Source organism: Choloepus didactylus, chromosome X (genome assembly GCF_015220235.1).
Source record: "Choloepus didactylus isolate mChoDid1 chromosome X, mChoDid1.pri, whole genome shotgun sequence".
Lineage (NCBI taxonomy): Eukaryota > Metazoa > Chordata > Mammalia > Pilosa > Megalonychidae > Choloepus > Choloepus didactylus.
This window is the reverse complement of record NC_051334.1, coordinates 98,320,303-98,334,835: the sequence shown is the minus strand read 5'-3', so window position 1 is coordinate 98,334,835 and position 14,533 is coordinate 98,320,303. Positions and strand designations below refer to the sequence as shown.

General features: G+C 35.9%; 1 protein-coding gene across 1 annotated transcript in view; it reads left to right on the top strand.

Annotated features, from left to right (window-relative positions):
- The first annotated feature begins 439 nt into the window (after positions 1 to 439).
- DACH2 (dachshund family transcription factor 2) overlaps positions 440 to 14,533 on the top strand; it is a 205,181-nt gene continuing 191,087 nt past the window's right edge. Inside the window, exons 1-3 of the mRNA XM_037820849.1 lie at positions 440 to 446; positions 742 to 900; positions 5,009 to 5,181. Of these exons, the coding sequence (XP_037676777.1) occupies positions 440 to 446; positions 742 to 900; positions 5,009 to 5,181 (339 nt within the window). The remainder of the gene's footprint in view (positions 447 to 741; positions 901 to 5,008; positions 5,182 to 14,533) is intronic.

The following is a 14,533-nucleotide window of genomic DNA, read 5'->3' as shown; positions in this document are numbered from 1 at the left end:
CAGTTATTACTGTGAAGGGAGTCCTTCAACCAGCCATCTTTACCTTTAATTTTTAATTGTCAGCTCTGTTTTCCCCCTTTCTCTTTTTTTCCTTTAAGATATCCTTACTAATATTCTTCAGTTCTTTATTTATGATAATAAAGTAGCCTGCAATTATGCACACTTTAATTCACTTTCTCATGTTGATTATCAAAAGAAATTACAAGTTCAAATTGGAAGCCATGGTTTCATGTTTTATCCAACTTATTCTACATAAAAGCCTGCTGTGTATAAAGAGATTTATTTTTGATGTATGGATCTTAGAACAACAAAGCTGATCATTTTGGTTTCTCACCACATATTTTTTCATGTTATCATGCTCTTATAAATGAATATACTCTTTTTGGATGAACAACAACTGCTCTTCTTAAAAATATAACATGTATGTCAGAGGGTGATAATGGGAGGCAATGTTGGTCACATAATGATCTTCAACTCATACATTCTTCCAACAGATTTTCTTTATTATTTCAGGGTCCACTTGGACTACCTTTAAGGCAAGAAGACCCACACAGTTAGTGAGAATCATTTAGTCTTCCCATAGGCAGCTTAATTCCCAAAGATATTTAAAGTTTTTGAAGCTACCATAAAAATGAGCTACCTGTGTTCAATAATAAATTCCTAAGTTGTGTATTAATGATTACAACCCTAAAAGAAAGGAATGTTGTAACATTACAATATGTTCATATGAATTTTTTTCAGGTGGAAGTGAATCTTCCTGGGATAAGGATAATATGCAGTCTCTTCTTGCTGCTCATGTACCTCAACATGAAATTGCTCATGCAGCCCCAGCTGGCCAGCTGGGCCTTGGATGTGCCCCTACCCTTAATCCACTGCAGCTGAACCATCTCCTGACCAATAGTATGCATTGTCCTTCAAAAAATGGAGGCATTGAGACAAATGCCACCGAAGACTTGGGTTGGCAAGACTACTCCATTTCTTTTCAAAAAGGTTAAACAAATTGAATTCAGAAGAAGAAAAGAGGGACCTCTTTGAAGAGCAGAATGCATAGAGTATGGGTAACTCAGGTGGCCAGTTAGCACTTCAGGTTGCTAAAGTCACATAATCTAGGTTTGAATTCCACATCTTCCATCTTTTGTTTTTGGAGAAATAACTTTTCCAAGTGTCAGATTACACAATTACAAAATAGGGATACACTCACTTATTAAGGTTACTGTGAGGGCTAAAAATGATAAAAGAAAACCTGTTAGCAGTGACAAGCATATAGAAAGTACTGTATAAATTTATAGATAGTGTTATTACTGAGTAAATATATACAAATATATGGTAGATAAAGTTTTTAGGGCCTTTAAAGGCTAAAAAGCTTTTTTTTTTTTTTTTTTTTAAAAAAAGAAGTACCTGTATATACTACTGGCTAAAATCTTACTTTTCTTACAAACAGGAAATCTGGGAGAAAGTTCCATTACTTCCTTCTCTGAGATTTCATTCTCCTACTAAACCCTGGGATTAAGGCTACAGAGGAATTCTGAGATATTTAATATGATGTCCCAAATTTTACACACAATTCATCAGCTATTAAGCATAAAAAATAAGATATGGTATCTTTACTTTGAAGAGGTTATAATCTCTAGGGTAAAATGTCCCACACAAAATGAAATGTTAACCAATGGCAAATAAAACAGTGCCAGAAAATGTATAAATACAATGAAGGACCAATTTAGGTAGCTATGCCTTAAAAGAGGAGGACTTTTACCATAAGTAAATAAAGGAGATTTGAGAGGCAAATTCAAGAAAGAGACATCAACAGGATTCAAAGCTGAAAGAATTAAAATTGGAGGGTGCTGCAAGTAGTCTGGGCTGGGGGTGGCTGGAGTATAACATGCATAGAGAAATATAATGAGATATCTTAAACTAGAAAGGTAATTTGGGATGAAATCAAACAGCTTTAATTTTATTCTGGACACAGTAAGTAATCACAAAAAGTGAAGAGTAAAGGTAAATAGAAGGGAATAGGAAGACCAACCAAGGAGGCAGGCTACAGGCAAGAAGGAATGGGTGCCTGAAAATGGGCAGTCACTGTAGGGATGAGAAGATATTACCAAGGTCAACCTGACTTAGGAATTGAATGAACATGGGATTTAAAGGGAGGATTAGAAGATGATTGAAGTTTGTACCCTTAGTGGCTAGGAAGAGATGGTGTCATTCATTGAAATAAAAATTATAGAAGTTGCTAGAGTACCAAGATGCATCAGAAATTATGCTTATAGTTTAATAAGCATAATTAAACTATATTTAATTATGCTTATTATTGTATAATAATACAATATCCTACAGGTTGGCATGAAACAAATGACTCAATTTGATGATTTTTAAAATGATTTTTCTTCAAGACCATACTAGAAAAGTCTCTGTACATTTCTAGCATGTTACTAAATGAGCCAGATTGCTGGAGTGTTGTATACTATTTGATGCCTTTAATTTAATGCTCCAGCTTTGGGAAAAGGTTGAATAAGATAATTCAGTATTTGCATATGCTCTGCATGTGGAACTTATATGGGGTCCCTGTTAAACTGGCCTGTAACATAAACATTAGTTTAGAGTCTAGGACATAATAGGCAATTCACAGTTCATTATTGCAGGTCATGAACTGAAAGTGTGACTTTAAAATCCTTAATGGTCATTTGAAATGTTTGGTGAATTATTTCTCAAAACTGCCAATGGGCTCTTAAATTCTATTTGTAGTTTGCATTCAGTTTGCATGCCAATTGCACTTTAGGCAGGCTTATGACTCAGTATGCCCAGATGGTGTCTGTGTGATGCTGAAATCTTTGGAGAATGAGGAAAGTTTATTACACTGTTGAGGAAGAGTGAACAAGGCTTATTTAAGCATTGGTGAGTAAAGTTTGCATTGCTTTAAATAAGGGAGATTCTGATAGCTACTTTTCACCCACAGTTTGATCAATTTGTGAATTGAAGTCTATAATTATCTTGGACTTGTAGTAAATGAGAGCATTATATAGAAATGTAGTTAGGATGTTCACAGTTAGTATTATGTTGCACATATAATGAAGGTTTTAGGGGAAAGATAAACAGTGATTATTTAATATACATTATATAATATCTCAACATCATAGCATAGGCCATATGATGAGTAAAGCATAAAAGTACATGTGCATCCAGTAATTTTGGAAGGTTAACTGCAAATAAATTTAGTATTAAAATGGGGTGGAGAAGGCCATTAAATTCAATGTTGTAACCACAGTGTTGAAGCTTCTCTGATTTATAATCTATAAATTGGGTTTAGTAGAATGCTCTTAAGAAGTATTTGGTGATAGTGAGCCATAAGTGAACACTTATTAGGGAAAAGTTGAAAATAATTTATTGATATTCTCTAGGGATTTGGAGTCAGAGAGGACACAGAAAATGTTTCCTTTTTTGGGATCCATGCAGAGTTTAAATTTCTTGATTTTTATAGTCCTTGTGTAATTCTCAAAACAGTGTATTTTTGTGGCTCTTACACAGAAACATGGGTGACTGATTTGTCCTTCATTTAGGAATTCCTTTAAATGAGATTATAAGTTCAGTATTGTATAAGGCTTGTCAGAACTAGAAGCATGTTTTGTTGCATTGTGCTGCCTTTGAATGCCTTGTCAAAAGCTTTAAATCAGCCATCATAGTTGAAATTAGGAGATTGACCTCAAATAAATTAACATTATTTCTTCCTTTTAGCTTCCTTTTTGTCCTAAAAATTTGTGTTTGAGTGTTTGTCTATATTACTGCTGTGGTTATTTTGAGGAATGAGATTTGAGATCTCTGAATATGCTTCCTACAGATTCACTCTTGTACTCTTGCTCTTGTGACATGAGTAACAAGAAAAAGTGAAGGGATGACATAAAAGTGAAAAAGGATGTTACTAATATTTGATAGTTGTGTTTAGGACCATATACTTTGCCAATCATCGTGTTTCTGTAGTCTGAAATAATTTAGAAAAATTATAGGCAAAGGTGTTCTAGAATTGAAGATTATTGGTTTCTGGGCTTCTAAAGAGGTTCAAGTAGGGCAGTAGTTTAAAGCATATTTTAAAGTGTTATGGTTTACTTCTAGTAGTCATCTTAACACCTGTAATGTTAGGCTAATTTTCCTGGGCCTCTGCTCCAGAGGAGTTGTCTCTAACAAATACCAACCTGATAAGGGATAAGTGGATAACTATTTTTATTTGCTGCCTTTTACATGATGCCATATTTATGGATGCCATATCTATGGATGCCATACAAAATGGAATGTGGATAATACTTGAGAGATATTCTTTAAGAAATTTAAAATGTGGGGAAATAGTTTCACTTTGCACAAGAAAACAAATGTAATTTCAGATACTACTCAACAATATGCATATTTGTTATTAAACTGGGAAACAGGTTGGTATTTCAATATAGAAGATTTTCCTTATTGAAAACTATTTCTAATTAGAGCTGTAAGCATTAATTTTAGAGATTTATAAGTAAAGGGGCAAAACATATTCCAAATATTGTTTTATTCCATAACTCTGAAACTTAGAGAATCTACATCTTGCTTCACCAGCACCCCATTATGTCCCTTAAAGAAAGTATTAAACTAGCAACTATCAACATCAAAATAATAAATGACTTAAATGCATGTTACTTTTCATTTTTAAAACTCAGTGATGTTTGTCTTAAAGATTTTTGTTAGCTTTTATGGGTAAAAAGATTGCATCTTATAAATAGTTTTGGGTGGGGGTAACAGCAAGATGTATTTATCAATGAAAATCTGTGGGTGTAGGAACATTTTAAAAATTAAAAATAGTTTAAAATCCCATAGGTTCTATTAATGGCCCAAAGAGGCATTAGGATACAGTTAAGCTTGATTCTTGAAAAAACCAACTGAATGAATTTAGTTATTTCTTTTAGTATTTCATAGCATCAATTTTGATCAGATTTCCCTTTGTTCAAATAATGTAAGCAATAATTTAAACATGTACTGTCTCTTTTAGGACTGGATCTTCAATTTATGATGATACCTCATCCCCTCCTTCCAGTCAGCTTACCTCTTGCATCAGTTGCCATGGCAATGAATCAGATGAACCATCTCAATACTATTGCCAACATGGCTGCTGCAGCCCAGATTCACAGTCCACTCTCCAGAGCTGGAGCCTCTGTTATAAAGGTAAGAATCATGATTTAGATGAGAACAAAGGTGTTAATTACATGTAAATTGTGATCAAATATTAGCAATACCACTGGATTTCAGTAGCAACATCCTGCTCATTAGCTCAGTTGGTTGCCATACAGTACCGATGAGTTTGATTTCTGACTAGGCCTAGGTTTTTGTTTTGTTTGTTTTCATTCAATAGCTATGAATCACACCTTTTAACTCTAGCTTCCTGTCTTGCAAATACATGCACAGTATGTGAGAGATGTGACCAGGCGAATGATACAGAAGAGTGTAAAAAACAATTCCCATTGCAGGGATGAAACAAAGTAACCACTGTGCATCTTCTTTTGTTCTGTTTGAGAAGTAGTTTTGAGGTAGTATAAATCATACATGACTTGTCATCAAATAGACTCAGATTCCATTTTTGTTTTTGCCACTCATTAGCTGAATGAACTTGGGTATGGCACTTAGCCTGCATGAACTTTTTTCCTCATTTGGGAAATGAAGCTCGTAGTAATAGTTTATCCCACTTATTTCATGGGCTTTCTACAGACAACACAAGAAATACACACACACACACACACACACACACACACACACATATGTACTGCAACATTAAGCAATCATTATCATTTATAGTGTTATCATCATTATTATCAGAGTACTATTTTTCAAAAGCTTGTGACAATTGGAACAAATGAAATCCAAAGGAGAGTCTATAATCCTTCCCAATGTTTCCCTGTTATTTTGGCACATGCCTCCCCTGCTCCATCTTCAAGTATCATGTGAACTAAGCTTTTGAATAATGCTTACTTTTGCTTAGGTGGTGATAAAACAGTATACAAGGATACTAATATTATAGATATTTAGAATAACCTATTAATTTGTTCCTTTGTTACTTCATTAATTCAGCAAATATTATACCCTTGACACATACATGTCATTGTATTAAGAAATACTTGAGAAACATAGATAAGTAAGACATGGAACCTACCTTCCAGAAGCTCACAGAATAAAGGGCAGAAAAAAATTGCCCATTTAACTTGTATTAACAAAACAAAATTTGATGGATACAAGAGAATCACCAAGGTTTGTAAGAATTCAGAGAAGGAAGAATTCATATCTAGCTTGGAGAAGAGAGGGTTCAGAGATCAGTAAAGGCATTATAGTTGATAGATTGAATTGGGCTTTGAAATACTGATATGATTTTTCATAAATGGACATGAGGGTGAGAGAAGTGAAGGCAGAGGAAATTAAGATTTTGGACATTTTTGTTCTATTTTAAAAGTAATTTGTAGTTTTAAGAGTTTCTAAAACATTGTAGAAAATTTAAAACATATCCTTTGTAGGAAAGGAAAAGAAAAATTGATAACTTTATTCTTCTCCATGTGTATTTCCATAGCCAAGTGGAAATGTGCTTCCTGAAAAGATAGTGGCCCTAAGTGGGTTAGTTTATTTTAGCTAACTGTAGCCCTGTTGTTTGAATATTTGACAGAGTATAAACTTGGAATCAGAGTTGTCTTTAAAGGAAAAATCATGAATGTTCTAAAAGATGGAGTAATTTTCCCACAATTTTGAAACTACTTGGCTATCAAGTAGATGTGACCCCACCCACAAATTGGAAAATTCTATTAAGAAACAAAATGCAGCTTAAAGTAATTGTATTGTCATGCTTGCTTTGAAATGATAAAAGAATGCTCCCAATGGAGGCATGCTTATGGATTTTCAAAAGTACATTCCATTTCCTTACTGGTGCTGACGATAATGGTGATGCAAATAGAAAGGACAATTATCTTTTCCTTAAATAATATCACTTTATTTTTTATCTTATTAAAGCAATACATTTTTATTTATTGCTGATTGATCAATTTCATATGTGACTATGTTATTTTTTAAAAAGTCAGAACCTTCACATACACACAATTGGATGCTGTCTTCAAAAGTAGTGACATTAGGTCACATGCATATTTAAATCTTGCCAAGTACACAGAATCCATTTTATGCAGAAGAAGAATTGAATCCAATTTCATACGGTTATTTTGAATAAAGTCACTTGAATGTGGTACATTTATTTCAAATTCCCTGTAGTAAAAATTTTCTACAAATATATCAGAAGTTAATTTCAATCAGAAATCATCATAGGGAATAAAGAGGAAGATCTTTTATAGAAAAAGATTATTTAAATGCATAGTGAGAAACATTATTGTTGCCAAATTGTTTGTTTTTGAAATGTACTATTACATATTAGTAACATTATTAATTTAAAAATAATTATTCCCAGGAAATAACACATTAAAAATCTTCTAAGGAATTGACAAAAGTGTTAAAAGCTTCACTCATCTTTTAAGAACAGTTTTCAGTGTAATACTAGCGATAGAATACCCAATTGTAAGGATAGAAATTTCACACCAATGTTGATCTATGTTGCAACAGAAATTTACTTCCAATGTGGTTCTTGATGAATAGTTTCAAAGTTCCATCTAATAGAATCCTGCAAGCATTGAGCAAACGTATGTATTGAGACTTCATCGTGTGCTACTACTTGGAGAGTGGAGGAACTATTAAACCAAAAACACATTTGCTCTATCTGCATTTACAAATATGGAATTATAGTGGCACCTGCTAGCATCTCTATAGTTAAAGGTCTGCCAGTACTTTCATTATAAATTCTTACTTTCAGCAATTTAAAACACAGCTGCAAAAAAAAAAAGTCTATATCAGAAACTTGCTATACATAGTAAGAGACTAGGACACATTACAGAAAGACTCCAAAACATGTGCCTAGTTGTATTAAAATTTGTGAAGAACTACCAAACATCGGCATGTTTAAATTATTCCTGTTGTTTACATATTTTTTTGTTTTTGGTAAAACATTCATTTAAGTCCCTGATTAAGAAAACAAACAAATAGCTCTGATATTGAAACACAGTTTCAGAGTCCTTCTAAACCTATTCTTAGCATGGCTTGAGTAATGCTGATGCCTATGCTAATTCTTGTTACTGATGATCATGGGACTTTGATCACAGCTTCCACAGGAAGCTACTTTTGCAGGATGTGCTTTGAATTTTAGGACTATGTGATCCACAAAGGGTATCAACTTATTGAATGACTGGCTATACAACCATTTTTAATTTCCAGCATATAGCATTTCTAATCAAAGACTCTGGGAGCAACAATTTTTCCCTTTCTGTGCTTCAACTTTTCTTTCTGCAAAATGGATCTTGTTTTGGTTTACACTTGGTTTCCATATTAACTTTCTTCTGATCAAGTCTACACTTGAAAGCTGGTTAGGCTAATTTATAAGCCATGTTAACTCATCATTTCTAATTCAGGTGAGATGATTTGGAATTTGTTAGCAAGCTTACCTGTTAACAACTAATTAAATCAAATGAAGCCACTGATATCTGATTTAAAAGTGCATTGGGAGGAGGCGGGGCAAGATGGCAGACTGGTGAGCTGTATGTTTTAGTTACTCCTCCAGGAAAGTAGGTAGAAAGCCAGGAACTGCGTGGACTGGACACCACAGAGCAATCTGACTTTGGGCATACTTCATACAACACTCATGAAAACGTGGAACTGCTGAGATCAGCGAAATCTGTCAGTTTTTGCGGCCAGGGGACCCGCGACCCTCCCTGCCAGGCTCAGTCCCGGGGGAGGAGGGGCTGTCAGCTCCGGGAAGGAGAAGGGAGAACTGCAGTGGCTGCCCTTATCGGAAACTCATTCTACTGATTCAAACTCCAACCATAGATAGACTGAGACCAGACACCAGAGAATCTGAGAGCAGCCAGCCCAGCAGAGAGGAGACAGGCATAGAAAAAAAACAACACGAAAAACTCCAAAATAAAAGCGGAGGATTTTTGGAATTCTGGTGAACATAGAAAGGGGAAGGGCCCTGAGGCGCATATGCAAATCCTGAAGAAAAGCTGATCTCTCTGCCCTGTGGACCTTTCCTTAATGGCCCTGGTTGCTTTGTCTCTTAGCATTTCAATAACCCATTAGATCTCTGAGGAGGGCCCGTTTTTTTTTTTTTTTTTTTTTTTTTTAATCCTTTTTTCTTTTTCTAAAACAATTACTCTAAGAAGCCCAATACAGAAAGCTTCAAAGACTTGCAATTTGGGCAGGTCAAGTCAAGAGCAGAACTAGGAGAGCTCTGAGACAAAACGCAATAATCCAGTGGCTGAGAAAATTCACTAAACACCACAACTTCCCAAGAAAAGGGGGGTGTCCGCTCACAGCCATCATCCTGGTGGACAGGAAACACTCCTGCCCATTGCCAGCCCCATAGCCCAGAACTGTCCCAGACAACCCAGTGTGACGGAAGTGCTTCAGATAACAGGCACACACCACAAAACTGGGCGTGGACATTAGCCTTCCCTGCAACCTCAGCTGATTGTCCCAGAGTTGGGAAGGTAGAGCAGTGTGAATTAACAAAGCCCCATTCAGCCATCATTTGAGCAGACTGGGAGCCTCCCTACACAGCCCAGCAGCCCAGAACTGCCCTGGGGGGACGGCACTCACCTGTGACATAGCACAGTCATCCCTCAACAGAGGACCCGGGGTGCACGGCCTGGAAGAGGGGCCCACTTGCAAGTCTCAGGAGCCATACACCAATACCAAGGACTTGTGGGTCAGTGGCAGAGATAAACTGTGGCAGGACTGAACTGAAGGATTAGACTATTGCAGCAGCTTTAAAACTCTAGGATCACCAGGGAGATTTGATTGTTAGAGCCACCCCCCCTCCCTGACTGCCCAGAAACACGCCCCATATACAGGGCAGGCAACAACAACTACACACGCAAGCTTGGTACACCAATTGGACCCCACAAGACTCACTCCCCCACTCACCAAAAAGGCTAAGCAGGGGAGAACTGGCTTGTGGAGAACAGGTGGCTCGTGGACGCCACCTGCTGGTTAGTTGGAGAAAGAGTACTCCACGAAGCTGTAGATCTGATAAATTAGAGATAAGGACTTCAATTGGTCTACAAATCCTAAAAGAACCCTATAAAGTTCAGCAAATGCCACGAGGCCAAAAACAACAGAAAATTATAAAGCATATGAAAAAACCAGACGATATGGATAACCCAAGCCCAAGCACCCAAATCAAAAGATCAGAAGAGACACAGCACCTAGAGCAGCTACTCAAAGAACTAAAGATGAACAATGAGACCATAGTACGGGAGATAAAGGAAATCAAGAAGACCCTAGAAGAGCATAAAGAAGACATTGCAAGACTAAATAAAAAAATGGATGATCTTATGGAAATTAAAGAAACTGTTGACCAAATTAAAAAGATTCTGGACACTCATAGTACAAGACTAGAGGAAGTTGAACAATGAATCAGTGACCTCGAAGATGACAGAATGGAAAATGAAAGCATAAAAGAAAGAATGGGGAAAAAAATTGAAAAAATCGAAATGGACCTCAGGGATATGATAGATAATATGAAACGTCCGAATATAAGACTCATTGGTGTCGCAGAAGGGGAAGAAAAGGGTAAAGGTCTAGGAAGAGTATTCAAAGAAATTGTTGGGGAAAACTTCCCAAATCTTCTAAACAACATAAATACACAAATCATAAATGCTCAGCGAACTCCAAATAGAATAAATCCAAATAAACCCACTCCGAGACATATACTGATCACACTATCAAACACAGAAGAGAAGGAGCAAGTTCTGAAAGCAGCAAGAGAAAAGCAATTCACCACATACAAAGGAAACAGCATAAGACTAAGTAGTGACTACTCAGCAGCCACCATGGAGGCGAGAAGGCAGTGGCACGATATATTTAAAATTCTGAGTGAGAAAAATTTCCAGCCAAGAATACTTTATCCAGCAAAGCTCTCCTTCAAATTTGAGGGAGAGCTTAAATTTTTCACAGACAAACAAATGCTGAGAGAATTTGCTAACAAGAGACCTGCCCTACTGGAGATACTAAACGGAGCCCTACAGACAGAGAAACAAAGAAAGGACAGAGAGACTTGGAGAAAGGTTCAGTACTAAAGAGATTCGGTATGGGTACAATAAAGGATATTAATAGACAGAGGGGAAAAATATGACAAACATAAACCAAAGGATAAGATGGCTGATTCAAGAAATGCCTTCACGGTTATAACGTTGAATGTAAATGGATTAAACTCCCCAATTAAAAGATATAGATTCGCAGAATGGATCAAAAAAAATGAACCATCAATACGTTGCATACAAGAGACTCATCTTAGACACAGGGACACAAAGAAACTGAAAGTGAAAGGATGGAAAAAAATATTTCATGCAAGCTACAGCCAAAAGAAAGCAGGTGTAGCAATATTAATCTCAGATAAAATAGACTTCAAATGCAGGGATGTTTTGAGAGACAAAGAAGGCCACTACGTACTAATAAAAGGGGCAATTCAGCAAGAAGAAATAACAATCGTAAATGTCTATGCACCCAATCAAGGTGCCACAAAATACATGAGAGAAACACTGGCAAAACTAAAGGAAGCAATTGATGTTTCCACAATAATTGTGGGAGACTTCAACACATCACTCTCTCCTATAGATAGATCAACCAGACAGAAGACCAATAAGGAAATTGAAAACCTAAACAATCTGATAAATGAATTAGATTTAACAGACATATACAGGACATTACATCCCAAAGCACCAGGATACACATACTTTTCTAGTGCTCATGGAACTTTCTCCAGAATAGATCATATGCTGGGACATAAAACAAGCCTCAATAAATTTAAAAAGATTGAAATTATTCAAAGCACATTCTCTGACCACAATGGAATACAATTAGAAGTCAATAACCATCAGAGACTTAGAAAATTCACAAATACCTAGAGGTTAAACAACACACTCCTAAACAATCAGTGGGTTAAAGAAGAAATAGCAAGAGAAATTGCTAAATATATAGAGATGAATGAAAATGAGAACACAACATACCAAAACCTATGGGATGCAGCAAAAGCAGTGCTAAGGGGGAAATTTATAGCACTAAACGCATATATTAAAAAGGAAGAAGAGCCAAAATCAAAGAACTAATGGATCAACTGAAGAAGCTAGAAAATGAACAGCAAACCAATCCTAAACCAAGTACAAGAAAAGAAATAACAAGGATTAAAGCAGAAATAAATGACATAGAGAACAAAAAAACAATAGAGAGGATAAATATCACCAAAAGTTGGTTCTTTGAGAAGATCAACAAGATTGACAAGCCCCTTGCTAGACTGACAAAATCAAAAAGAGAGAAGACCCATATAAACAAAATAATGAATGAAAAAGGTGACATAACTGCAGATGCTGAAGAAATTAAAAAAATTATAAGAGGATACTATGAACAACTGTATGGCAACAAACTGGATAATGTAGAGGAAATGGACAATTTCCTGGAATCATATGAACAACCTAGACTGACCAGAGAAGAAATAGAAGACCTCAACCAACCCATCACAAGCAAAGAGATCCAATCAGTCATCAAAAATCTTCCCACAAATAAATGCCCAGGGCCAGATGGCTTCACAGGGGAATTCTACCAAACTTTCCAGAAAGAACTGACACCAATCTTACTCAAACTCTTTGAAAACATTGAAGAAAATGGAACACTACCTAACTCATTTTATGAAGCTAACATCATTCTAATACCAAAACCAGGCAAAGATGTTACAAAAAGGAAAACTACCGAACAATCTCCCTAATGAATATAGATGCAAAAATCCTCAACAAAATACTTGCAAATCGAATCCAAAGACACATTAAAAAAATCATACACCATGACCAAGTGGGGTTTATTCCAGGCATGCAAGGATGGTTCAACATAAGAAAATCAATCAATGTATTACAACACATTAACAAGTCAAAAGGGAAAAATCAATTGATCATCTCAATAGATGCTGAAAAATCATTTGACAAAATCCAGCATCCCTTTTTGATAAAAACACTTCAAAAGGTAGGAATTGAAGGAAACTTCCTCAACATGATAAAGAGCATATATGAAAAACCCACAGCCAGCATAGTACTCAATGGAGGGAGACTGAAAGCCTTCCCTCTAAGATCAGGAACAAGACAAGGATGCCCGCTGTCACCACTGTTATTCAACATTGTGCTGGAAGTGCTAGCCAGGGCAATCCGGCAAGACAAAAAAATAAAAGGCATCCAAATTGGAAAAGAAGAAGTAAAACTGTCATTGTTTGCAGATGATATGATCTTATATCTAGAAAACCCTGAGAAATCGACGATACAGCTACTAGAGCTAATAAACAAATTTAGCAAAGTAGCGGGATACAAGGTTAATGCACATAAGTCAGTAATGTTTCTATATGCTAGAAATGAACAAACTGAAGAGACACTCAAGAAAAAGATACCATTTTCAATAGCAACTAAAAAAATCAAGTACCTAGGAATAAACTTAACCAAAGATGTAAAAGACCTATACAAAGAAAACTACATAACTCTACTAAAAGAAATAGAAGGGGACCTTAAAAGATGGAAAAATATTCCATGTTCATGGATAGGAAGGCTAAATGTCATTAAGATGTCAATTCTACCCAAACTCATCTACAGATTCAATGCAATCCCAATCAAGATTCCAACAACCTACTTTGCAGACTTGGAAAAGCTAGTTATCAAATTTATTTGGAAAGGGAAGATGCCTCGAATTGCTAAAGACACTCTAAAAAAGAAAAACGAAGTGGGAGGACTTACACTCCCTGACTTTGAAGCTTATTATAAAGCCACAGTTAGCAAAACAGCATGGTACTGGCACAAAGATAGACATATAGATCAATGGAATTGAATTGAGAATTCAGAGATAGACCCTCAGATCTATGGCCGACTGATCTTTGATAAGGCCCCCAAAGTCACTGAACTGAGTCATAATGGTCTTTTCAACAAATGGGGCTGGGAGAGTTGGATATCCATATCCAAAAGAATGAAAGAGGACCCCTGCCTCACCCCCTACACAAAAATTAACTCCAAATGGACCAAAGATCTCAATATAAAAGAAAGTACCATAAAACTCCTAGAAGATAATGTAGGAAAACATCTTCAAGACCTTGTATTAGGCGGCCACTTCCTAGACTTTACACCCAAAGCACAAGCAACAAAAGAAAAAATAGATAAATGGGAACTCCTGAAGCTTAGAAGTTTCTGCACCTCAAAGGAATTTCTCAAAAAGGTAAAGAGGCAGCCAACTCAATGGGAAAAAATTTTTGGAAACCATGTATCTGACAAAAGACTGATATCTTGCATATATAAAGAAATCCTACAACTCAATGACAATAGTACAGTGAGGCCAATTATAAAATGGGCAAAAGATATGAAAAGACAGTTCTCTGAAGAGGAAATACAAATGGCCAAGAAATACATGAAAAAATGTTCAG